This window comes from Zootoca vivipara, chromosome 1 (assembly GCF_963506605.1).
Source record: "Zootoca vivipara chromosome 1, rZooViv1.1, whole genome shotgun sequence".
In the NCBI taxonomy this organism is placed as follows: domain Eukaryota; kingdom Metazoa; phylum Chordata; class Lepidosauria; order Squamata; family Lacertidae; genus Zootoca; species Zootoca vivipara.
In genome coordinates this window covers 63624623-63651931 of record NC_083276.1, presented here as the reverse complement: position 1 = coordinate 63651931, position 27309 = coordinate 63624623, and the positions used below count along the sequence as shown (strand labels likewise).

The 27309-nt window shown below is 40.2% G+C and overlaps 2 protein-coding genes across 7 annotated transcripts in view; one reads left to right on the top strand and one right to left on the bottom strand.

Moving 5' to 3' along the window:
- Positions 1-1774, bottom strand: part of ELP4 (elongator acetyltransferase complex subunit 4) — a 154940-nt gene extending 153166 nt beyond the window's left edge. The window contains exon 1 of one of the 2 annotated variants that reach the window (XM_035117904.2): positions 1522-1774. In XM_035117904.2, the coding sequence (XP_034973795.2) occupies positions 1522-1717 (196 nt within the window). In that variant the 5' untranslated portion in view covers positions 1718-1774. The remainder of the gene's footprint in view (positions 1-1521) is intronic. The other variant, XM_035117893.2, reaches the window with a different exon arrangement.
- The window catches only part of IMMP1L (inner mitochondrial membrane peptidase subunit 1), a 34962-nt gene continuing 9420 nt past the window's right edge, over positions 1768-27309 (top strand). Inside the window, exons 1-7 of one of the 5 annotated variants that reach the window (XM_035117926.2) lie at positions 1819-1889; positions 14777-14807; positions 17829-17939; positions 19516-19695; positions 20124-20255; positions 21145-21233; positions 22183-22309. In XM_035117926.2, the coding sequence (XP_034973817.2) occupies positions 20151-20255; positions 21145-21233; positions 22183-22309 (321 nt within the window). In that variant the 5' untranslated portion in view covers positions 1819-1889; positions 14777-14807; positions 17829-17939; positions 19516-19695; positions 20124-20150. Of the gene's footprint in view, positions 1890-14776; positions 14808-14834; positions 16348-17828; positions 17940-19515; positions 19696-20123; positions 20256-21144; positions 21234-22182; positions 22310-27309 lie in introns of those variants that run through there. The other 4 variants (XM_060275344.1, XM_035117918.2, XM_035117934.2 and 1 more) reach the window with 4 other exon arrangements.

Genomic DNA, 27309 nt, shown 5'->3' with positions numbered 1-27309 from the left:
TTAAACCAAGGTCTTGACCACAATGTACATGTTCCACTGGCTTCAAGTATGATTATTGAAAAGTGAGGACTAAATTTATAGGATCCAAGTGGTGTACTGCACATATAAACCAAGTGGCCTTAAGCATCATTTTACACCTGAACCATTGTGTTTTATTTATAACTTGCACACACAGTGCACAACTCCTTTAGAAGTTTCAACGTGTCTACCATGAGGTGTCAGAAGTTTCCCGAGCAGACACATCAGGTCCACACCAACTTTATAGTAGCTTTAAAACAACTCCATTATGTTTATTATGTTTATTTTCCAGAAACTACCCACATGGGCACTTTGGGTATGAAGCAAGATGCACAAGTTTAAAAACGAACAAATAAAAGCACTAATTGCTCCCACAGTTCTTTTTACATACATGCCCAGTCTCTAACATAATGCACATTTAACTCAGTACAGTGGTGCCTCTGGTTAAGAACTTAATTTGTTCTGGAGGTCCGTTCTTAACCTGAAACTGTTCTTAACCTGAAGTACCACTTTAGCTAATGGGACCTCCTTCTGGCCGCCGCGCCGCCAGAGCACGATTTCTGTTCTCATCCTGAAGCAAAGTTCTTAACCTGAGGTACTATCTCTGGGTTAGTGGAGTTTGTAACCTGAAGCAGATGTAACCCGAGGTACCACTTCAAGAAGTTTTACAGCAGTACAAGTAAAATGGGCTGTGGGTGGTCTGCAGGGTGAAACTGGTGCACACTGCAGCTATTACATGGATATGCTGAATACTGCTGGGTTCCACTCAATCCATTCGTATCTTGCTACTATGTGCCCCGGAGCGTTAGATTTCCGAGGTTTTTTTTTAATTCGATATTGAGCAAACCTACACAGAGCCTCTACACAGAAACTGCTGCGTGAGGCTGCTTTGTATTCATGGACGCTTTGATGCGAGAAGGCACTCGTAGGCAACGCCATCCTGATGGCATGGCATCAGCGACCGAGCAAGGGAAAACATGCGAAAGGAGGACAGCCAGCCAGTGGCTATCCAGATGACGGCACGTCTCTTTAAAAAAGGCATGCCTGCTCTGCCGGGACTGACTCCACTTCCCATCCTCAAGGCTCAGCGCGCATTTCAAGAATCCATGCTCTCCTTGAGTTTCCTTGGGAGGAATACTAGCCCCCGGGGCAATGGAGAGTAAGTACCACGGGCTTGGTGGGAACGCGGAGGTCGAACCCACAGCCCTGTCCCAGCAGCATGAGGCGGCCGGATCCGTCCCGCTCCCCACCCCCGCCCTCGCTTCCCCTTCCCTCGCAGCCTCCCGGCTATCCTCCGCATACACTGAACCCGGCAGCGGTTCAGTCAGGAGTGAAGCAGCTCTGGGGCTCGGAGGGGCTGCTACTGAGGGGAGCCAAGCAGCGCCCCAGTGCCTCGCCTCGCCCCGCTTGCCCTCCCCCTCCTAGGCCACCTCAGCCCGCTTGACTATCGCGAAACCCCCACGGTGAGGTGGCGGGACGTGTCAGGAGACTGCCGGCACCAACCTAGCACATAGTCCAGAGAGGGGACCCCGCTGGAAAGCAGCAGCTGCCCGTGCCGGACCGAGGGCCGGGTGCCCGGCAGAACGGCCAAGCGGCCGCCGCCTCCGCCTCCTCTATCCGGCCCTTTCCTTTGGAAACTCGTCGTAGCCCTGGAACTCTGCTGCTGTTGGGCCAGCCCGCCGGTCGCCAAGGCCGCCATCTTAGCTTCTGCGCCGTTGACAGGGAAGAGGCGACCGGCGCGGAGGAGCGGCGGGAGGTGGGGGGAGACGAGCGGCGAGCCAATGGGGAGGCCGGTTGTTGGCAGGCGCAGTGGCGTCGGCTGGGGGTAGGCGAGGAGGGCTCTCGGTCCCCGCGGCTTCTGGCCCAGGCAGGTGAGTCAAGGGCAGGAAGAGGCAGCTCGCGAGCTTGTCCGCAAGAGGTGTCGTTCGTAGCGCTCCGAGAGGGAGGGGAGAGTCAGTCGGGCCTTTCCAGGCAACGGGACACTTCCGAGGAAGCTCCCCCCCCCCTAAATAAAATTTGGAAACGAGATACACTGTACTTCCCTCTTCCTGCTTAGGTGCAGGAAGCGGTGTGTGACCCGCGGGGAGTGGGGGGGGGGAATTTGCTGCTACCTGTGACGAGCGGGCCGGAGCCACCTCACCTCGTTCCACCCACCTGGCTCGTTATGAGAACTTAACTTTCTAAAGTGTTGGTGTTCTGTGCATACTTACCGGAAAGTAATGCCCTCCCCCCCTTCACTGCACTGTGGGGTTGACTGGAGAGTAAGCATGCATTGGATCGTGCAGCAGTGAAGTCGTTTGTTCGAATTGTTTTCCGTGTCAGCTAATGCTCGTGAGGCCAATTGGGAAGGTGGGTGGGTGGTGCCTGGCCTGGCACAGTTAAGACGTATTCGGTGCAATACGTTTCTGAGGATTTCATTGTACATGACTCAGAAGGTTCTAGCTACACGGCAGGAAAGCCACGTTAGCTCTCCAGGATTAATGAGGAGTAGCACTTAATCACTTGCTTGACATTGGCTGTGGAGATCCATTGGAACTTGTACATGGATACCAATTTAAATTGCTTTATATGGCAGTGAAATCTTGTGTATACCTTTCTGTCGTGCCTGTTGGGTTCCCACTTCATATTTACCCCACTGCAGGCCATGGAGAGGGAAGGGCGGCAAAGGGTGGGATCCTGGTCCACAGGGTGGGTCAGTAGACCATTACAACTTGCCTTTCAGAGCAATTTGAAGCATCCATTTGCATTTTAACGTATGCCTTGCCTCTGAACTCTTGAACCTGGACTTGCCTTCAGCTATATATATCTTCTGTCAAGATCAGGGCACTAGTGAAAGTGCACAGGGACGGACAAGTATAGAGTGCTGGGGAAATGTTGAAAAATGTTTCATCCACAGGTGTGACTACTTCAGAAGATTATTGGGTCGTTTCTCCCATCACCAGATTCTTTAAGAATACTTGTCTTAATGTCATCTGGACCCAAATATTGGTGTGTTTTTTAAAAAAAAAATCTATCTAGGCCAATAAGAACTTTGTCTCTTGACATCACTATTTGCCTCAGTTTCCCTTCCTGAGAACATTACTTCAGGCACAGGGGTCTGCCCAACATCTTCCACACTGAAGTCAATGCAAAGAATCCCTTCAGCTTCAGTCTCCTTTTTCTCCTTTAGTATACCGTAGATGTACTAAATGTATTTAAATATTTTGCTGTTGTTGGCCTTAGTGTTTCAATAACACACTGTGCTTTTTTTGCATCCTTTAGTACATCTGCTTGCATGTCTTTTGCCAGAGTTCAGGTTCTTTAGTACATCTGCTTGCATGTCTTTTGCCAGAGTTCAGGTTCTTTTTTATTCTCATTTGGAAAAGACTTCCGTTTCCTGACATAAGCCTTATTGCCTCTAATATCTCCCATGACTCTGTTCATTAACCATGCTGGCATCCTCTTGGCTTTGGTGAGACCTTTCCTGATCTGTGGTGTACATTCTATCTGAGTTATAAGTAATTTTTTAAAAGCCATAAGCATCTATCTGCTAATGGGTATGGGCCAATACATTCCAAAGTCAGGTTGCAACTAGATGCAAGCAAGGTCATTTTAGGGGGTGAAACTCATTTTTTTGCAAATTTCTTTAGTGAGGGCCTTAAAAATATGTTATTGGGTGTGAGGAATTAAAATCTGCTATTATTTTTGATTGGACAAGATTTAGCTTGGTAAGTCTGCATTTAATGAAGCACATAAACTTCTTTTGGAATTTTAGTTTTACCTTCTGAAAATGTCAGGTAATGCTAAATTATAATGATAATAATATTAATATTAAATATAACTGCAAGTACTTGGTAACCATTTTTAGCAATTTCTATGCAATTTTACAAACATTTTACTTACCAAGCAAAGCAAAATTATATTAATTTAATCAAAATATCTTTTGAACTCCCAAGTCATGCTACAACTTTTTAGCACCCCTAATTTTTGAAATCTGAAAGTTATAAAATTCAACACACCCTAAGGCTTTAATGCATTTTTAGCACGATGAGAGATTTCTTTTTCTTTTTTATAGGGTGTAAATATTAAAGTCTGTATATGAATTTATAAAATTCTAAAATTCTTATTTTCACAAAGCTATACTAATCTGAATACTTTCATCATTGTTTCCCATACTGAAGCAGATGATTTAGTGGAAGGGGTAACACCTGCACTGTCATCAGTTACATTGCTATTTTAAATAATCTTCTTAGCAGCACCTGTCCTTTATACATAAAACCCTCTTGAACATGAACATGAAATTTATTACGGTCAGAGACCAGCTTGAAAATGTAATACTATTGGATTTTGTTGATTAAAGTTTTATAGTCACTAAATCAGATTAACTGTTGAGTCATCTGACAAGGAAAGCTACCAGCCACGCGGTACAGCTCCCTGAAGTGTCTGTGCTGTGAGCTCAAGCTTCTTGAGATGTTCTTAGGTATTTCAATAGAATGGGTCAGAGACTACAGGTGCAAAGATGATGGCTTCATTTTCTTAATCCTTTTACAAAGAAGGGGATAAGCTTGAGAAATCTAATACCTTCAGTTCAGAAGCCAACATTTTGAAAACACATTGCACCCAGCAAGTTCCATAACATGCCACCCAATCATATGCATTTTGGTATTTCTTCCCCGAATGCCTGTGTGATGCCACTTCTCTTCAAGCATCTCTACAGAATTCACCTTTTCTGTTAATCCTTTGATGTAACCACTACTTCTCATGCCTTACTGTAACTGGGCCTGTAACTAACTCTAAGCATCTTTAATGGAAACAACTGCCTGTTGCTTTCCCTTCATGTGTTGTTTTTTGTGTGCAAGCTTCTTGGGGAAGGAACCTGTGCTCTAAAGTGCCATACAGACAGCTGCTGCTAAAAAAATAAAAAACCCACCATTTTCAGTGGAACTTACTCCCAAGACAGTGTGTGTATTATTAGAGGCTGAAAAGTTGTTTCTTAGCTCTAGGATCCTGACCATGGTGGTATTCTGTGGTGTTTCAAACCTGTTGTATTATTTTCTTTGTTGCTCTGATATAACCCATCCAAATTGCAAGCTTGCTTGTGTAGTGAAGAGTTAAGGCTGAAGTTTTGTTTTTTCAAGTCATATAATTTCATGAAAAATACATGAATTTATATATATTTTATAAGTGCCAACTTAATTATAGCGGCTGCATTCCAGAAAGACAGAATGGTGTGTACAAGTAGTGCTGGTCCACAATTTGCTATGGGAAATCAAAGTTCCCTGGGCAAACTTGATGTCTTCCATCTCATTGCTGGGGCTATGGATTGCGGCCACATTGTACAAACAATAGATAGTATTGTGGAGATGGGTCTTTCTGGGAACCATCCCAAGGAAAAACAGAGAGCATAGATTAAAATAATTATTGCTGACTTTTAAAAGCTTCCTGAATATTAAAAAGGAACACAAAAAAGAAATGCATACTATTATTTCCAAGGTTTCAATAATATAGTATAAATGGTGTAATCCTAGCTTGGTGCAAATTAGCTGAATATTTAACACAAGAAGAAAATTAGGAATTTTGGTGCTGGAAAATTATTTTCTCATAATGAACTATATATTTGTATGTTATAGAATAGATTGGATCAATTCTTGCCAAAGAAAACTTACTTTCTGATAAACTGCAGATAATCTAGTAGCATCTCAATGTCTTTAACAAATTTAGGCTGCAGTCATATATAGTATGAGTAAGTAAGTCCCCATGAATTCAGTAGGGCTTACTTCTGAGTAGACATGTACAGAATTGCACTGTTAGTAGAGCATGAGTTCTTGTGGGTTATATTAGATGCATATGATTTTCCTGTGTGTTGGACTCTACCCTCTTTGATTCCTTCCCATATTTTTCAGTTTTCCTCCAGGCTGAAATGAGCACAGAAAGTGGGCATTATAATTGTTTCACATTTTTGTAACTTCCAAGAATCAAACAAAGGCATGTCTCATGTTGCCAGGTTGTGAAACAGTATGTAATACTACCAGTACTGTACTATTATTACTATTACCGCAAGTGCTTTAGAAGCTTATTATCAAGCATTTTATTTTAACATCAGTTGTTACCATGAACACATGTAAGATGCAGGTTCATATGCATGTGTGTACGGGCACACAAACAAATCAGGTGACACTGTGAAGCAGATCACTATGACATACCATTCATGCTTTATATTTTCCCACTCCTTTGGATGTCTGAACTGACTTTCACTCCCATATTAGTGATAGATAATTAAGAGTTGGAGAGCATGAATTGCCTGCGGCCACACCAAGAATCCATGGCAAAGATGGGAGTCTCTGATCTGACATCAGGTCTCTAGAACTTTTCCCACTGATACACATATTTTCTGTTTTTCTAGCATCAAAGGACTACTCATTATTGTAACTTCTCATGGGGTGGGGTATGTATGAGTCTCAGGTAGCTTTCTCGTAAGAAGAGCTGTACTGAAAAAGCTATCCACAGAACTGACTTCCCTTTTTTTACATCAAGAAGTTGGTAGTACTTTAATGCTAGAAGGCTGACATATCCGCTTAGTGGTCTTATTTACAGTTAAATGGTATGAAATTCTAAATAAATAGATAGATAGATAGATAGATAGATAGATAGATAGATAGATAGATAGATAGAAGATATGGGAGGGAGAAAGGCGTCTAAGGGAGCAATTTCTTTTGCTCCAAGAAATTATTCATGTGATGAAAATGGTAAAGTTTACAGCTCAAGTCCTACTTTAAATTGGAATGATGTTCTGTGAGGAAAGTAAAATGTCATTTGCAGAAGCTTTGGGTGTGTTTTACTCAGAGTAGACCCATTGAAAATTTTATGGATCTAGTCTAAGTAAAACATGGTTGATTTACTGTTTAAGGAGATGCTGTGAAATGGAATCAAATCTGTGGTACCAGTTTCAGCAGTGACATGTTAAGGTAGCGCTATGAGTGCCCCTGGCTGCTATGCTCTTCCGCAGCAGATATTACACATCAGGAACATAGTGAGAGTGTTGCTTCCCACACTTTTCTGGCTTCTGCTGATTTGCTGACTTTGTCCACTCCTGAACAGGGATAGTCAGATGTCAGTTATTCATGCTCAAGTGCAGGCATCCCCAAACTGTGGCCCTCCAGATGTTTTGGCCTACAACTCCCATGATCCCTAGCTAACAGGACCAGTGGTCAGGGAAGATGGGAATTGTAGTCCAAAACATCTGGAGGGCCGAAGTTTGGGGATGCCTGCTCTAGTGACTACATGATTGGTCTATTGCAATGCACTCTGTGTAGAAGTACGGTATCTGAAAATGATCCAGAAGCTGCAGCTGGAACAGAACACAGTTGCAATGTTCTTAAGTGGGGCAGAAAAAGGGGATTATATAGCTGCTCTGATGACCTGTTAACCACCAGAACCAACTCATTGTGTTGACACTAGTATATAAAACCTTAAATGGCGTAGGACCCAAGGACTAAAAGAAATACCCCTCCCAATATCTGCCAACCTGAGCTGTGATTCTTCAGGGAAGTCCTTTCTTTGAGTCCCATGATGTGCAGGAATATAGCATGTTGTACAGGAATATGGGCAAAAGCATTCTGTGTTGTGGTCTCCTGGCTGTGGTACTCTCTCCTGATGGAGATGCGGTTGCCACCCTCATTAGCAGTCTTCTGATATCAACTGAAGACATAGACATACCTTTTGGTTGGACTGCTGAGAATTAGTATCCCAATAGTTTGCTACTGTTTTAAACTGATTATGATTGAATGTGTTTTTATGTGATTTTTTAAAAAGTACGAATGCCTCGACTTCCGAAGGTTTCGACTTCCGAAGTCTGCTAACCTGGAAGTATTTTCGCTGCGTGTGTTTTCTGCGCATGCGCAGAAGCGGGGCGTGCAGTCTGTGCATGCACAAAGCGCAAAATCGCGCTTTGCGCATGCGCAAAATGGACGCTTTGACTTCCAAAGTTTTCGACTTTCGAAGAGCGCCGCGGAACGGATCGCCTTCGTAAGTCAAGGTACCACTGTATTTTCATTTGACGTTTTCAACTCAGGGAGAAAAAATATTGCTGGTTACTCAGTAGCAACATCTTTTCAAATATGGGCAAGTCTTGTATAAGTTTCCCCCCCCATGAAGGATTCTTTGCTTCTGACGAGCAATGCCAATTTCAGTTTGAATTCCAACAGAAATATCTCATAATAGTATTTACACTTTTTAAAAATCTGTACCAGGAGTCTAAATTATAGCATGCTTTAATCATTTTAGATCTGAGAAGAATAAAAGTGTTAAACAATGTTAGAAATATCTAAGCTGAAGGAAATTTGCTTTCTGTTAACACATGTCAGTGAAAACCGAAAGACGTTTTCATTGTCTGATGATCACTCAGATGAATTTCGATCAGACAAATTATCTTTGAGAACAATCCCATAAACAGTCCTCTAAATAATTATTTTTATGAATTACAACCAATACAGTGATAGTGTTTTCAAGAGCTTGAAAAATTTAAGATCCCAGGATGTAAGGCATTTTCTCTACCGTGTTTGCTTTACTGATGCCTGAACTAGCAGCTGAATGTACTGTGTTATCTGCCATTATTCAGTAAGTTCAGTATCTTTGAAAAAATGGGCTATAAAATTTTACTGCAGGACAGTACAGGTCATTATGTATATGGGTTTTTCCAAGGTTTATAGAGTCCTTGCTCAGATAATATTTGTCATTGGTAGGTAGCACTTCTAATGTGTACTGTGCATATTCAAAACAGAAAAAGGTGTACATATTTGAAACAGGAAAACATACTTAGAGCAAATGGAAGAGATAATGGGCAATGCATGACTTGTACTAGTGCAAAGATTAAGGATGCACATAAAGTACATCAAGGATGCAGTCCTAATGATACCTAACTTGGAAATAAATTCCATTAAAATGAGTAGTGTTTATTTATTTAGAAATACTTAATATCTTTGCCTAAGCAGCCCCATCAGTGCAAGCTCTTCACAAGGGCTTCCACTTGCACAATGGAGTCCCCCCTTTTTTCCTCCCCCTGTGTGCCCCATGACCATCACAATTGGCTGGGGGGGTGCAACTCACCCTTCCTTATTCTGCAGTTATCCCGGGTGCCTCATTCCATCCTAAAATTATGAGGGCTTTGTGGGGGGTGGGAGGGAGGGAAGTAGGCTGTATGTGAAATCCTTCTAACCTCTGGATCCAGCAAGTGTTAAAATATAAGGCAGGCTAGCTTCCTGTATTGAGGTGATAGCCTGTTTGATGGACCATTAAGGGAAACAAGGGAAGGGAGCTCTATGTGAGATAGCAAATGGGTGAGGCCCCTTCCTCAACTCATAGTTAGAAGGGCAAAGCCTGAGTTTAGAGTGGAGTTGGAGTGATGTGACCTGAAGGTAAAGTTGTAAGCTGGAGAGAGAGCAATGTTTCAGAACTGTTTGAATCCAAGGCTGCAGCTATGGGAGAAGCAAGACCCTTTAATGCTGTGAACCCCTCCATTGTAGACTCAGGTTTTATATATGTGTAAATAAACCATGTATCATAAAGACAGCACAGTCTCCACTGTACCTCATTCCAAAGGAAACACAAACACTGGGTAAGCAAATGGAACCCCTGAAAGATTAGGGAGGGGTGCCACACTATTTTAGAGGGATCCTCATCCCTAAATATTCAGGGTGTATGCATGCCGAGGGTTACAGTGGAACGGGGGAGACAGGAAAGCGCTTTTCAATGAACTGAATTCAATTCCATGAGTTGAAAGTTTGTTAGGATCCAGGTCACTATGTTGAGGATGAGAAAGATAAGTATAAGTAAACATTCCTTTGTTTCAGGTAGCTAATTGCATCTATTTGTTATAGGGAAAGGCACGAGATGGCATGGTAAACAGGAGGCGAATATGCAGTTATACCAATTACATGTACTTTGGCATACTTAACAACAAGTTGCATGGCTGGCCTTAAACATTTGGCTCACCATAAAAGGACAATTCTTCCCCATTCTGTGTACAGAAGCCAACTGGACTGACAGTGGATTTTATTTAAGTATACCTGAAGGCAGCCAACTATTTATGGGGGTGTTATGACTGAAGGGCACAGCCAGAAGGCTCAATGAAAAAACCGGGGGGGGGATGCTTTTACTGCCCCCCCCACCTCCAGATTTGCTGCCTGAGGCACTTGCTTCACTCTGCCTAATGATAGGTCTGACCTTGGTTTCCCAGGACTTGACCGTTGTTCCAAAGGCTTCCCAGAGACTTGAGTTTTGAAGAGGGATTTGGAGGAAGTAATTTGCTATCACCTAGTAATGTTGTTGTTCAAAACACAGTTCATATCTACTTTCATTTAACCAATGACACAAATTGCATTTGTGGGTCTTGTGTGCATCTGACTGAAAATAAAAAACATCTGTGAATCCTGTTTCACTTGCTCATTAACATTTTGGAAGCAATGGAAGAGGTCAGTAGTTCTTCAGAATGGCTTTTCCTTAAATATGACCACTGTTTTCTTTATGACCTCTTGATATGCCAGGTCTCAGTCTCAGAAACAAATACGGCAACAGTCAAACTCTATTCTGCTACATAACTCTGATTAATTATTAGAAGGCTATTAGTACTTCTGTACAAGGAAACATAAATTATATGATATAAAGATAGTATGTAGGCATATCAACAGGCATGCTATAAAACGAAATGGCATGGCAGAAACTCAAAACTTTTTTCCCTTTTGTAAATTTTTAAATATATACACTTATATTACCCTTCAAAGTTAAAGCTGTATTGTTGCTTTTAAGTTCAGGCCTTCAATTTTTTAACATGATACTGATGTAGAAAAAGTTGGCTGTACTTGGCTTGTGAAGGGCTTGATCCAAACCCCATGAAATGCAATAGAAATATGACCTCTGACTTCACAAAGCGATGACTGAGGCTTGTTTGTCATTGCTATGTCAGGTTTCCCCCTTCTCTTTTACTTAAAAACATCATATTTAATAATGTTCGGTGCTGCCTTTTATTTCATTTCATGCATTTAAAAAGTGGCCTAAAAGATAAAAGATTGTTTCCAAATACATTCAGTATATCATTTATGAGTAGAGCAACACATTAGCATTGAGTTCACAATAGATCATATCGCTTTTATGCCATCTTACAAGCTTAGCAGCACAAACAGAATAATCAACATATTATTTGGCTGTCATCTGCTGAACAGAAACCAGAGATCACAAGGTGGTTTTCCCTAGCTGCAGTGATGGCCTTTTTTGTTCCAGGCCCCCATCTGGGAGGGCCATGGTGTGTTATCATATGGAACGCGAGGTTTTCTGTAATCTGCTTAGCTGCACTGCAGTTTGAATCTTCATTCCATGTTTGAGTAATTTATAATTTTAATGAGACCATGGCTCTTGTGGGCTTTGAAATATATTAAAAGCTCTTTTGTGCATATGCTTTTGTTCTTGCTTAATAGGCTCAGTGTATTTAAACCTGATGATTTTTTATTCATGGATTTAGATGTCTGGGGATTAACTGAGACTGAATATCATTGCACTCATCTATTCATGTTTAGAAACTCTGTATTTGTTTTGCTTATCCAAAAATGGAGGAAAATATAGCCATGTGATTAAATATTGATTTCTGTTATTTGTCACATGAATGCAACAGCCTCAAATGAGTATTAATGGAGTGTTAATTATCTAATGTGGTTCCATACTCTATTACTCTGGTCATATGCATCCCAGTTTTTATCTAAGTAGCTAGGTCCATAGAAAGCAATGGGGCTTTCTTCCAAAAGTGTATACATAGACATGGGTGTTAGATATTTAAAGATGGTTGGAAAGATATGTGTTGAGAATTTATGTAGAAAAAATATGTAGTGCCATAAGATGTATACAAAATATAATAATTTGGGCAAATTCCCTGCCTATTATTTACAACTTTCAATAATTTCTACCCATCCTTCATACGGGCAATACATATAATATTGGTTTCCTATTGACTTAAATGGCAATAAACGCTACAAATCTAACGTGCATACATGTGCAGAGATGATTCTGACATTTAAGCCATTGGGGAAGTCCTCATACAGGAACTTTCTGTGTGAATTGGATCTCCTGGGTGCACAGCACACCCTGGAATGGGTTGGATATCCCCCAATGGGTTCACTTTCCTTTTGAAGCTTTTTTGAAAATTTGGGCTGGGGGTGGGGAGTGAGTTTTAAGCTAGGGGTGGATACTGGGTCCTGAAGTTGTAAAAAGACCTTTTCAGCAGAGATCTTTGTGGCAGCTGCCTATGAGCAGCCATTCTCCCTCCCTGCAGAATGTCCCAGAACAATGACACACTGTGATTCCAGTGGAGATTGCTGGGGCAGTCCCTGATGGAAGTGGTTGTTCCCCTCCATAACCCTTCTAATGAGGTTACATCATCATGTAGCTTCTTTCCACATTTGAAGGGTGGCAGATGGAAAGTGGCTGCCACAGTGAGCTTTTGCAGCAGTAAAAATAGGAGAGGAAAGGACTTATTAGAACGTAAGTACCCACCAACTGGTAACCCCCACCACTCAAAAACCTTAGGTACCCCCTCCTCAAATTCCAAAAGCCCTTATGAACCTAGGCTCTTGCTTTCAAGGCAAAAGCTGATGACCGAAAACTTCCAGGTCAACACCAAAAGAAAACACATATCTGTGTTGACTGCCCCTACGAAAATGACCCTTACATGAGAAATGACACCATGTCTAGCACCTGTACTCCATGCGCTCAGACAGCTTTAGGACTACTACGGTAATTTCCAGAGAAGCAGTAAATAATTCTCACTTACATATTAATAGTCATCAGTTATAGATGTATGTCATGATACCAGCAATACAGAAGCAGTTTCATGAATAAAGATTTTGGAAAGCTGATTGAGGAAGAATTTTGAAACAAACACGTAACAGGAAATCCCTTTCTTCAGCAAACTGGTGAAGGATTCTGAAGGCTACTTACATTTCAGACTTCTTCTGTAGTTACATTTCAAGGAAGGCTTGACTTTCTGCTTATTTCAGTACAATATGGACATTTGGCAACTCCGATGGTTTTTACACGTCTTCAAATTTTTGCTGTGGTGTGGAATTGCACAACCTTGTTTAATTATTTGCAATCTTGCAATATGTATTAAGCCTGTTTATGGCCGATAACCATGCAGAACATGTATGAATGTATCTTTGCATTTCAAGTATTAATCCTAAAATGTGAAACTGGTGACACAGATGATAAAAAAAACATTTGGCCCCTTCCATTTTGTATGTGCACGGAGCTTGTTTTTCTAATAATGAGTTAAAATCAATAAAGTATTGACTTCTTTATTATTCCAGAAAAAAAGATGGATTGATATATCTCAAAATTCTACAACTCACATAAACGTCAAGGTGCAATAAGCACATGTATATGTACGTTTCATTGATTTCAGTTGGAATTTATTAAGAAGAAAGTAGTTATAATCAGGTACCCTAAGGAGGACAGCAGAGAAACAAAAATGTTCATAATCAGTAAGCTTATTGATAAATTTATGTGTCCACAGCAAACATGATTAATTAACAGGGAGGATTTGAATATATATTAAATTGGAAAATATATATTTGGCTTACTTAGTTGTGCATTTAATTGGTTTAAAGATTATATATGAATGGCAACAACATTTTAAAAATTCTTATCTTACACTATTTATTTCATGAATTTGAGAAAGCCTTTGGTTTCAGGAAGAAGATAATTCTATCCATGTTTCCTGCTTTTATTATGCACAATGTCAATTGTAATCCAAGATTACAGCAAACAAGATGTTAATTTCCACACACAGTCCATGTACATTTCACTTAGAGAGCTCCATTGTTTCAGAAGCCAACAGCAAAAAAGAAATAATGATTGTGCTATCCTCACAGGAGCTGTCAATAAAAGATGTAATAGGGGATTTAGGAATCTGGAAATGGCCAACTAATTTATGTGAATCTATTTTACTTCATCTAGAAAGGCAAAGCTCTGTTTCGTCTGCACTGCATATTGCAGAGCACAGGCTCTCTATAGAAAACCAGGCGGCTGCATATGGATAGTCCCTTGATATCATTCACTTGCTGTGTAATCTTATTATGCAAAGTTCTAATCTTCACCTAGAATGAATGCCTCTGGGTCAGAATATAGTCATATCGGGGGTTTTAAGGTCATGTTTTGTGATCCTTAGCTTATTCTTCTAAGTAGAACTGAGATTTAAAGGGTATTCCCCAGACACTAGCAGAGATAGACAGCAGAACCTGCTGCCTTTTTGGAAGACAAGACCAACATGAGGTCCCTGGTAGGATTAAACTTGATTTGTAGCTGTAGGATTTTTTAACAGATGTATTATTGGACAGGGAATAGGGGCCACCAGCACAGCGAAATTGGATCACGATTGGCATTCTCGGGGAGTCTGCTGGCTGCTAAAACAGCAGCTGCATGTGGATTTGACTTCTTTCAGGTGAAGCGACTTCCAGTCATTTGGAAAGGATGGGATGAAAAGGAACCTTGGTGATAATTTTGATGTCTGCAAGATTTAGTACCAGCGTAATGGGATTATCGCTAACACCTTCGCTGCAGAAAAAGCCACCTGGCGCTATAACTGGCAGCAACTGTGAACTAATCCTTTCCCATCTCTTGGATGTCATTCATGAAGCTCACAGCGATTTCAACCCTGCTAGCTGTGATTAATTTTATAAACAAGGGGGGTGGGAATCGGGTAATGAAAAATGCAAAGATTCTTGTATTTATATTTCAGATTTGACTTTGGACTGGATGAAAAGTATCAGGTAAAATATATTTTATACCACAAATCTGAATAAGTGTCTTCCCACATCAGTTTATATTTCTTGGATGAAGCCTTGACAGTGAATTATTGCATAGTACATATCAGTGTGATGAATTAGCCATAAGCAATTAAGGCTGCACTCCATAAAGGCTCACACTTGAAAAGAAATCTGCACACACACAAATTACCATGCTGCATAGGCATGATCTAGGGAACCACACAAACTGTTCTTTTCCAGGGAGCACAGAGGTGATATACCTTTTGAACTGTTTTACAGCCTAGCACAAGGTTACGCAATTTTGTGAATTTATCTCCACAGTGCACCACACAGATTTTGGCTGAAGGAATGTTTATGCCCTTGGTTGTATATGAAAGTTGGTGATATGTAGTTCAAATAGTACTTTCGTTGCATCGGTGTTTATAGTTGCTGTATTTACCTGCAGACAAGTGTACTGTGTGACAAATGGTTAAACATCTTGAAGTATTGCATTAATCTCTTTATAATTATGGCAGTACTGTTTAGGAAATGTGTGAAGAATATTTTTTCAGGGAAATGCCACTAATAGGCGCCTTCTAATGTAAATTTACAAGTACTGTAACTGAAGCACAGTGCTTCTTTATGCCGGATAACCACTTTGTTCGAATTCCAGAAATATTCTAGTGGCCAGAAGCACTTGACTTAACAGTGTAACTAATCAGCACTCTTTGGACCTCCTGTCACATCATTCTATACATATGAGGAACCTTGCAGTGGTTGCTTAGTTTGAAACAAAGTGATTTACAGAAACCACTTTAAGGTGCAATACAGGCAGCAACCATTTTATGCATGTCCAAGCACATGTTTGTTGCTGCCGACCCGGAAGTGGCCTGAAAACGGGTCTGGAGGGTCTGGGTGAGTTGGGTTTGGGTCATGTGTGCTCTGCCGATGCGCACAGGGGTCAGGAATGGAACCCCTGCACAAAATGGTCACCACCTGTACTCTCATGGGTCAGCGTCGGACCTCTATATCCTGGTACTACAGTGGTGCCTCGACTTACGAATTTAATCCATTCCGAAGGCACCTTCGTAGGTCGAAAAATTCGTAAGTTGAAAAGCGCCATTGGAAACGCGATTTCCCATAGGAATGCATTGGAAACAGAAAAATTTGTAAGTCGAAGCAACCCCATCTAAAAATTCGTAAGTCGAAAAAACCCTATCTAAAACCGCCGTGGTTTCCGTTCGAATGTCGAGAAATTTGTAGGCGTGCGGCCATTTGCCCCACTCGTAAGTCGAAGAATTCGGTTGTCGAGTCGTTCGTAAGTTGAGGTACCACTGTATATCCATTTTCCCTTCTCCTTTCAGTACTGTCCCATTCCACCTGATAAAATTTGACATGACAATTTCTCTTCTTCATCTCTCTCTCCTCCTCTTTCCTTCCATTGCTCAACACATTTTCGGAGAAATATAGGAAACCTCTCCCTTTTTATATTTGGAGGGCTTTGGAAATTTACCCGACCTCTCCACGATGTTGAAGCACTCTGTCTTCTGCTATTAAAAGCATGGTATGGTCAAAACCTAACACTTTGTGAATGGAACAGTGGGCAGTCTGCCTGCTTTGTATATTTAGAGCATATTGTGTGCTTTAATGACATCCTCAGGAGGAGGACTCTGTTTCTGTAATAAGCCTGGTGTTATAAGCCCTATAACACTCAGACTAATTTAATATCAAATGAAATCATTTCACTAGAAATGGCCCATATATATATGAGTAGAAAATTGGGCAAAGAGCCCTCATGAGATCTGTGCCAGAAAAAAGAGAGCTTTGACTTTGATATTTTCCTTGCATTACACATGTTCTTGACATCTTGAGTGTTGGTTTCCAAAAGTTTTCATATGAAATAGTTATTTTATGTATTGCTTACCATATAACATTCTGATGTATATGTTTTCTCATGCTCTCCTCAGGTGTCTGGGCCTTTCTTTCTCTTGTTATATTCATCTTGTGTTTGAATTAGACAACTAAGCAACTTCTTTCAGGCTCAAATTGCTCCTTAACCGAGGAGGCCATTCTAGCAATTATTGCAGGAGAGACTTAGTTACTGTAGCTCCTGCTAGATACTTTGTGGTCATTAATTCCCACCTGTCCTATGACACTGAGTGATCTGCTGACACTCAATCTTTCTTTTACTACCTACAAAAAATGTTTTAAACTCACGACATTTTGCCCTCTGACATCAAGGTTTTACCCATAGTCTTATAATTTCCTGGGTTGATTAAAGCGCAACACTTTTTCTGTGGCTTCTGAGTAAACTATGATTGAAAGCGTAATTAGTTCAAAATACAGCTGTTCCCGTTTCAGTTTACGTGTGCCCTTTTGCCCATATTCCTGGCGCTGCATACATCAAAAAGGAAGATAATTTATTTTAAGGTTTTGCCAATGGTATACCTTACATATCAACTTTGTGAATAGTGGGTTAGCAATTCCAGCATGTTACTGAAATAGTTTCTCTGTGCCTGTTACTGTTGAATAGTGATTAGTAGCTTATAGTAAGACTGCCAAATCCTTGATATACTTAGGTACAGTATTCTAGATATTTCAGCCCATGGAGGATAACAGATTCGAAAGCAGACAAGTATGGAAAACAATTAAAAACAAGAGCCAAGAAATCAGTTTTGACTAAAGAGAAAACAACCGCAATAAAACCACCATCTCTATAGGCTCCTGTTTCTCATTATAGTTGAATTTTTGTGTTTAAATATTAAAGTAATGATTCCTATCCCAACACTGGAATTAGCTGCACAGTCATTTAAAGCTTTTTCTATCTTTCCTCTAAAATTTCAAAGATCTCCACAAGTGGATATAGGGATACCGGATAGGTAGACAGCTAATTAATGTTTTCCTCTTGACAACTGTGCTTCTGTTGTTGTGTTGATATGTTTTGCTTCATTTGTCATCTAATTTCCATATATAAGTTTTAGAAGTTTCTTCTATATTCAATTGATGCATTTGACACCCAGAAATAAGCACTTTGTTTTCTCATAGGAACTCATTAAATGGAAATAACAGAAGAGAATCTTGATAAGTCTTAATGTGACTGTGAGCCAGCAATGTGTTGAGGCTACAAAGGAGGCAAAAGATATTCCACAGTGAGATGTGAGAACTTCCAGTAGGGTTAGGGAAACATATTCTATAAGAAATGGGCATAGCTGCCAAGTTCCGGCCTGAGAAATAAGAGACTGGACCAGAAGTATCAGACCGGAAGTGGCGCTGCTGCCATTTTGGAACTGGGCGGAGCATGCTCAGAAGCTACTTTTGATGCTGCTCTGCCCTGTTCCAAAATGGCCGCCGCACCAGAAGTCGCGCTGCCGCCATTTTGGAACTGGGCAAAGCAGCATCAAAAGTCACTTCTGAGCATGCTCTGCCCAGTTCCAAAATGGCCGCCACGCCAGAATAAACCGGGGAAAAACAAAAAAATCCGTTTTTTCGGCTGGGGGCAGCTGGAAAAACGGGGGTTTCACGGGGAATACGGGAGACTTGGCAGCTATGGAAATGGGTAATGTGTATTTCTCTTCATGTTTATGGCACGTATCTATTATATTGCCTATTATCCAAAATAATAACAGAAACAGCTTGCCTTGTGGGGTGGAGCTGCAATGCTAGCTTCCTGGCAGGTGTGTCACTGCCTCTTACCAAGAGGGAAAGAGCGAGGTGTGAGAGGTGGTGTAGGTGAAGTAGCTGGGTGAAACTAATATTCCCGTCATTGCACTTGCACTACACTGATCTTACCTTCACCTCACCCTCTACTTCCAGGTCAGCAGTGGCAGCACACCTGCCAGAAGCTAGCGTTGTGATTCTGTCCCATCAGAACCACCTCTGTGTTTTGAATACAGTGGTACCTTGGTTTAAGAACAGCTTAGTTTATGAACAACTTGGATTAAGAATGCTGCAAACCCCGAAGCAGATGTTTTGGTTTGTGAACTGTGCCTTGGAAGCAGAACATGTTTCGCTTCCTGTTGAGTGTGTTCCATTTGTAAACTGAGTCCCCTGCTGCTATGGGAAAGCACGCCTTGGTTTAAGAACGGACTTCCGGAACGGATTAAGTTCGTAAACCAAGGTACCACTGTATCTAGACTGGGACTGGCGGATACCATATAGTGATGGTACCATATTGAACGCACATTTGATATCCATCTTTCGTAATGAATGAAACTTAAAGATATATGTGGGAGCTAATATAAAAACAAATTACAGATGGATGATCAATGACCATATAGTTCTGTATGAAGAATGAAAGGTTTTCACTCAGTAAGTTTTTTAAAAATATTTTCAAGTAAGATATATTGTAACATGCTAAATTCACCCATCCTTATAAGGTTTAAGGCGTTTGATTCTTGTATAACAAATCTCAACATCCAGAAACTGATTAGTAAGATATATCGGTTATTAGCCAAACACAAATAGCTCAAATCTCTTTCAAGAAGAAATGTAATGCTGATTTTAATTTTTCAGTTCAGAACAAGAATGGTAATATTTAACAACATTCCTTCAAATGATGTTATTCACTGATTGCACATTTAAATGTTTGCTATCCCTATATTGTAATTTACTGTTTTATTGTGATGTAACCCACCATGGGACTTTTTGTGAAGGAATGGTAACAAATATGCTTAATAAAGACATTTAAAGGGTCTACAAAAATACTTACCAAATCACATTTTACTCCATACAGGTTGAAATTTACCATACGGAAATTACTCTGATAGTTCTGATTTATGTTGGAGATGCTGGGCTCCAAAAGACTACATACAACATCGTCTGGACTTGCCTAAACAAACAATTCTGGAATGACGTTATAGCCAAAATTAATCGGTTCACGCTCTACCAGTACCAGCTACCAGTAAACTGCAAAGTAAATCTTTATTATCTAAAACTTGAATTAAATCATGTTAATTAGTTATTTTAATCTCTTATTGTCATTGTGTTACTTGTTTTGTATCAATGTTTTGTAATTCTTTAATTATGTGAAATACGTAATGAATGAAATGAGAGATTAAGAAGAAAGCCTAAGTGGTAGTTTACATTTGGAATGTCTTGCTGAAAGAATAGTTGTGCTTTTAAGCAAGAGGCCAAGTTGCTTCTGTGATTTTTTTCCCAGCTCTACATAACCCACATTAAAATTCTTCTTGAACTTTTGACCAAATGAATCTCCCTGAAAATTAATTTGAATCCTGGTTTTTGAACTGTAGCATCTTAAGTTAGTATATTTTATAAATTCTGTTGAATGCTTGTACTATGGTGAGAACTTATATGTGGTGTATTTCCGATCCCTTAAACTAGGACCAGCTGCACAACCATAAAACTGATATGTTGCAAGATGTCATTAGAAAGACTTTTCGACTTCTTGGATATACTATTCAGTATGGGTGCATAGCACATTGTGCCTTTGAATACCTTGGAGGAATTGTTGTGGTGAGTTAACAAAGGCTATCAAATAATAAAATTACCATGTCAATTTTCAGTTTCTTAGCTTTCACACCCAGCCTTCTGTATTAATAAAGAAGTATTTGAAGTATACTCATCTACACTTTATAACTTGAACTTTTAAAGATTTCTTTAAACTGAGCAGGTTGCTCATGATTCTGACCCTGGTGGGTTTTCACCACCTATTAACACCTTTTTTATTTACCCAGGTTTTTAGATTGGTTTGTTGACTGGTTTTATAGAATTGCTTTTGCCTAGTTATTTCATGCACTGTTTACTTGTAGTACCCCACACTAGGATTTTTTGAATGAACAGTTGGCTAAAAATAAGTAACTAAAATAAATGATGCTCCTCTATTTAACTTCAGTCCCTGGAAACTATCAACACATGGCTATTTTCATAGGTTTAGGGCTGAGTAAGCAAGAAAACGTAACTCAGGAATTATTCTCTGGCTCATTATTTAATCTGAGCCATAGAAGAATGTGTAGGTTTGTAACGCTTGCCTCTTTGAGCTCCCAAAACTACGGTAATACTAAACTTCACTGACATCTCAGGTGAGAATTCAGGGCACAGTGGAACCAGAATGTATAGAGAGAGACATCAAACTTATAGAAATCAAAGAGACAGGTTTACACATGAAAATCAGCCTGGGGCACTCCAGATATTTGGAGAATACAACTCACATCTGTATGGCCATCCAGGCTGGGACTTCTAGGAAGCTGTAATCCAAATATCTGAGGGGCACCAGGTTGGAGAAAGCTGAGCTGTTTTATATTTACCAGATTGGCCTAGAGATACTGTAATTTATTTATTTAAAATACTACATGTGATAACGTACTTCTCAAATAGTAATTGTCCTCTTTATTTTTGTTTTTAGTGTTCAGGACCTTCAATGGAGCCTACAATTCAAAATTCTGATATTGTATTTTCTGAGAATCTTAGCTGCCATTTTTATAACATTCAGAAGTATGTTGCTCCAGTTTTCCATAGTTCTGTTTGTTCAGATACTTGCTTACTGATTATGCTTATCTTTATAATCATACTGCTGCTTTTGTTGTTAATTTTGTTAATATTTTTCATAAACCCTTAAGTTACCTATTTTAAATTGGGAGAATATATGAGTAGCATTTTATGCCTTCTAGAAACTTTCCTGTTTTGTCATATTTTGGTATTAATTCAGAGACTGAGAACTCATTGTGGATTATCTTCACAGGTTTTCTTTATAGCCACCCTACTTTAGGATTGCTTATTTTTAGCTTATCTTGCCCCATATTGTAATGGACAACTAGAGTATATCTCCAGGAAGCAAATTCACAGAGCAATTCTCTCCAGAAATGCCATAAATGCCATTTATTATGTTATCCAAATGCTGCTTTATTAGTAGCTTATAGAGCTGTGGATGTGTACACAGTGCTCAACGGTCATATAACGGGCCAGGCCCTATGCATTAATCCATATATTTGCAATCTAACACTTAATTGCTGCTGGATAACAATTTGAAAATAGGTTGTGGTGCAAGAGAGTGGGAAAGCATATTGTTAGCCAGTTTGCTGAATGCTTTAGAAAAGGGGAGGCCAGCCTGTGTTATGAGTGTTGCATTGTCACAAGGAGCCATAGTTTGTAGCACTTGATGCTGGTCACAAACAGGAGAGGTTACAGGATTGGTTATGTATGACATAATAGGCGGGACAATGATTCTCCAACACTGCACTGCTCCCTGAATCAGTAGATAGAAGGCAGTACCACCTCAAAGTGTAGGAGCAGGATGGAGCCTGCACTAGAATGGCATTCCCTAATAATTCAGACTTGATATTTGGCACTATGTCCCAAACACTTGGCCAGCACCAATTTAAAATGTGTACACCATCGACATCTTTTTTGGATCCTGACATTTCCTCACAACCTTTTTCCTCAGAGGTGATATCATCATTGCGAAAAACCCAAGTGACCCCAAATCCAACATATGTAAAAGAGTAATTGGCTTGGAAGGAGATAAAGTCTGTACAAGCAGCCCTTCAGATTTTCTTAAGACCCACAGTTACGTAAGTAGCATTGCTTATCATTCTTTTTGAGGACACTTGTAAAGCACCTTTTTGTTTGCATGACTTTAAATTTAATTCAGCATTTCAGGTGGTAAACGTTCAGTTGCAGTGGGTTGTTTCCCCTTCAGCATTTGTACAGTAACATTCGCTGAAAGGGAATTTCGCAGGCCCTTTTTCCCACTCCAGCCCACCACACACATTCACACATTCCTTGAAGTTCCAAGGGACAAGTTATAAGATCTCTGCTGAAGAACCAATACATGTCAAAGTTAAGCATATCCACATTTACCAAAGACTGACTGGATATTTCTGGGTTGAGGCCAAGATCTATTCTTAAGCATGACCCTTCAGGCAGGGAACAATAGTTGTAAAGTAGGCAACAACTTTTGGGGATTGACTTACGTTAGGTCAACTTTTTAGCACCTGAATTTATTGTAACTTCAGAATGAATAGAGCAAAAATCCTGTTTGGTATATTTTACATTCCATATATAAATAAAATTCCTGTTCAGCGTGGCAAATGGGTGCCATTTTTGAGTACATGGTAACCATGGTTTCTATTTAAATGGTTTTCAGTTTTGGCTATATTAAAATTTTTACTACATGAATTTATATAGCGAGTTTTTTTCTGTGGAATCCATTTTAAAAATTCAGATTGAATAAGTTCTGCTCTCATAATCTACTTTATCTTGCTTGATCCCTGGAGTAAAAAGAATAATGTCGTGTTTGACATGACACCACTTTGTTATGGAGATATACATGCAAGGCCCTAAGAAATGGAGGAGTATCACTATTAGTCTCAAATTCATTACAGGATTAGACAGGATAAGACGTGCAGTGTTAATGTGGCAGGGTTAACGCTGCTGTATCATTCAGTCAATAAAACTCACAGTGTATACAGGATTAACACCAATATTGTATTAATTATTTTCCTATTTAATTTACTGACAAAAATACAGTGATTCCAGTGAATTCCATTTTAAAGCATTATGTGTTCATGCTTGTTCATGAATTCTGATGAAACAATTGAGGAAAGACAAATGGAAACTGAAGCTCATTTCTGGAAATGCAATGAATATAAACTTTATCTGGTTTTGGCTTAGGAAATATGTCGCCATGTCAACATTATACAGCTGCATGGGCAGCTTTGTGTTAAGATAGGACTGGGGGATTCGAAATAAAGCATGGCTTTAAATGTTTCTTGCATTTGGTGCAAGAATGTTTCTTGCATGTTGGTGTCAGCCGCCCTGAGCCCGGTTTTTGACTGGGCAGGGCGGGGTATAAATAAAAATTTATTATTATTATTATTATTATTTAAATGGAATGGAACACCTTGAAGTTTGAAAATACTAGGAAAGGAGAGGGACCTAGAACAGCTGCGACATCACATTTCACCTTGGAACTAAGGCAAGGCCTCACACATTTTCTGAAGTCTCCAATGTCTTTTCCATTTACTAGAATAAGAACATCAACAACCACATATAACTTTCATATTTTGGCATAAGCCTGCCAAATTTTAAAGATAAATGCAGGGGGTCTGTGCAAGAAGGGCTTTTAAAGTTTGTTTTTTTTAAAGTCATGCCCTCCCTCAACCTGTGTTTTGTGGCCAATTTGCTGTATTCTTTGTTGTGTGTTGTATGACAATGTATGCTGTGTAACACAGAGTTAGAGAAGTGCTTGATACAAACTATATAAACTGTATACTTATAAAGCCCTCAATGACCCAGTTTAATGATTTGTAACAGCATACTAAAACAAAATGTGTTTCGGTTATTCACTTCAATTAACATCAGAATTAGGGTTGCTTTAGAAAATGTGTTGGCAACAAAACTTGGGTTTCCCCCCATAATTGTATTAAGTGCATTTATTGCAGTTCAAATTTAGAACTATATATATATATATATATATCAAATAATGAATATTGTATTGTTGCATTTGCCTGTGATTTAAAAATGTGCCTGTGTTACAGTCTGTTTACCATATGTTCAGTCGGTGCTGTTGCTATTTACAAACTGAAAAGGCAAGCTGGAAAATTGTAATAAACTAGGTTATATATCGCAAGGCACTGATATGCACAGCCCTTTTGTCACTTCAACAGAAGAAGGGTCTAGTAATGTCACTTAATACAGATAGGACCTGTAAATAAGGAACCTGCTTTTTGCAAGTCGTAGTGATAAAAAGCTGAGATACAACTCCATTTCTCAGCAACACTCTACTGATAATCAATTACCACACACTGCTAATGCCCTGACAACAGCTGATGTGGAGAAAAATGTTTACTTTGTGCTAAAGTGAAGTTCACTGAGGAGATGACCTGCCCTGTTCATCCTGTGGCTATCTCTAAAGCTAACACAGGCTGAAGATTGAGTGTCTTAATATCTGCAAATCTGAGAACAGGTTTTATTCAGCTCTTTGTTACATTCACCAATGTAGGCTCCTAGGCTTGTAATATTCAACATGTACAGTAAATATCTCCATATTCAATAGGAGTTTCTCTGGAAGCAATATGCTTAAGAGGTCTGTGAAGATTCTGACGTGAGAAACAGGGCTGCTGTTTGGGGCGTGGAGGTAACAGGGGTTCTTGTCAGGAAAGATTACTGCAAAATCAAAAGAATAAGCATTATTTTTCCATAAGCCATTTGTTAATTGTATGTTTACCTTGTAGATATTGAGATAAGGGAGCACCAGTTCTACAGGTCTCCCCTTCAGCCTACCTATAACTTTTTACCAGGCAATTATTGTTACATTATTGTTACTTTAAAATCAAATTTCTTTCAAGTCATACATTTTCCCAATACATAATAAAATAATAAAATAAGAAGAGCCCTGCTGGATCAGACTATATCTATACCTATAGGAAGCCCGCAAACAACTCATTCAATGCATGATTGAGTTAGTTATAATTCTATAAAAGTACAATCCTTTTCATAAGGGACGCGGGTGGCGCTGTGGTCTAAACCACAGAGCCTAGAGCTTGCTGATCAGAAGGCTGGCGGTTCGAATCCCTGCGATGGGGTGAGCTCCCATTGTTCGGTCCCAGCTCCTGCCCACCTAGCAGTTTGAAAGCACGTCAAAGTGCAAGTGGATAAATAGGTACCGCTCAGGCAGGAATCTTAGAATCATAGAGTTGGAAGAGACCACAAGGGCCATCCAGTCCAACCCCATGCCAAGCAGGAAACACCACCAAAGCATTCCTGACAGATGGCTGTCAAGCCTCCGCTTAAAGACCTCCAAAGAAGGAGACTCCACCACACTCAATGGCAGCAAATTCCACTGTCAAACAGCTCTTACTGTCAGGAAGTTCTTCCTAATGTTTAGGTGGAATCTTCTTTCTTGTAGCTTGAATCCATTGCTCCGTGTCCGCTTCTCTGGAGCAGCAGAAAACAACCTTTCACCCTCTTCTATATGACACCCTTTTATATATTTGAACATGGCTATCATATCACCCCTTAACCTTATCTTCTCCAGGCTAAACATACCCAGCTCCCTAAGCCGTTCCTCATAAGGTATTGTTTCCAGGCCTTTGACCATTTTGGTTGCCCTCCTCTGGACACGTTCCAGCTTGTCAGTATCCTTCTTGGTAAACGGCGTTTCTGTGCGCTGCTCTGGTTCGCCAGAAGCAGCTTAGTCATGCTGGCCACATGACCTGGAAGCTGTCTGAGGACAAACACCAGCTCCCTCGGCTTATAGAGCGAGATGAGTGCCACAACCCCAGAGTCATCCGCGACTGGACCTAATGGTCAGGGGTACCTTTACATTTACAATCCTTTTCAGTAGGGTGGTGGTATCTCCATGTATCAAATAAGTTACATTGCACTGAGTTTTGCTGCAATATTTTAAGTTCTTGTTTTTATAATCTGTCCTCACAAAATTGCTCTCCCCTCCCCCCCGACCAATTTGTCCATCCAAATTGGCTTGTGTTATTTGATTTCTTCTTGGAAAATGCTTTCTGATTACAGCTGGCAACATATACACCCTAAAAGAATAGACTTATTTCCAAGCATGCCTATGCCAAATTTGAATGGTTTGGCTTTCTTATCCATTCAGGGGGAATTGATTGGTTGCTTCAATATGGTGGCAATTCCTTTTCTCTTTCATTTAGATTTGTTGTTGTTTAGTCGTTTAGTCGTGTCCGACTCTTCGTGACCCCATGGACCATAGCACGCCAGGCACTCCTGTCTTCCACTGCCTCCCGCAGTTTGGTCAAACTCATGTTGGTAGCTTCGAGAACACTGTCCAACCATCTTGTCCTCTGACGTCCCCTTCTCCTAGTGCCCTCCATCTTTCCCAACATCAGGGTCTTTTCCAAGGATTCTTCTCTTCTCATGAGGTGGCCAAAGTATTGGAGCCTCAGCTTCACGATCTGTCCTTCCAGGGAGCACTCAGGGCTGATTTCCTTAAGAATGGATAGGTTTGATCTTCTTGCAGTCCATGGGACTCTCAAGAGTCTCCTCCAGCACCATAATTCAAAAGCATCAATTCTTCGGCGATCAGCCTTCTTTATGGTCCAACTCTCACTTCCATACATCACTACTGGGAAAACCATAGCTTTAACTATACGGACCTTTGTCGGCAAGGTGATGTCTCTGCTTTTTAAGATGCTGTCTAGGTTTGTCATTGCTTTTCTCCCAAGAAGCAGGCGTCTTTTAATTTCGTGACTGCTGTCACCATCTGCAGTGATCAAGGAGCCCAAGAAGGTAAAATCTCTCACTGCCTCCATTTCTTCCCCTTCTATTTGCCAGGAGGTGATGGGACCAGTGGCCATGATCTTGGTTTTTTTGATGTTGAGCTTCAGACCATATTTTGCGCTCTCCTCTTTCACCCTCATTAAAAGGTTCTTTAATTCCTCCTCGCTTTCTGCCATCAAGGTTGTGTCATCTGCATATCTGAGGTTGTTGATATTTCTTCCGGCAATCTTAATTCCTGCTTGGGATTCATCTAGTCCAGCCTTTCGCATGATGAATTCTGCATATAAGTTAAATAAGCAGGGATAGAACATAG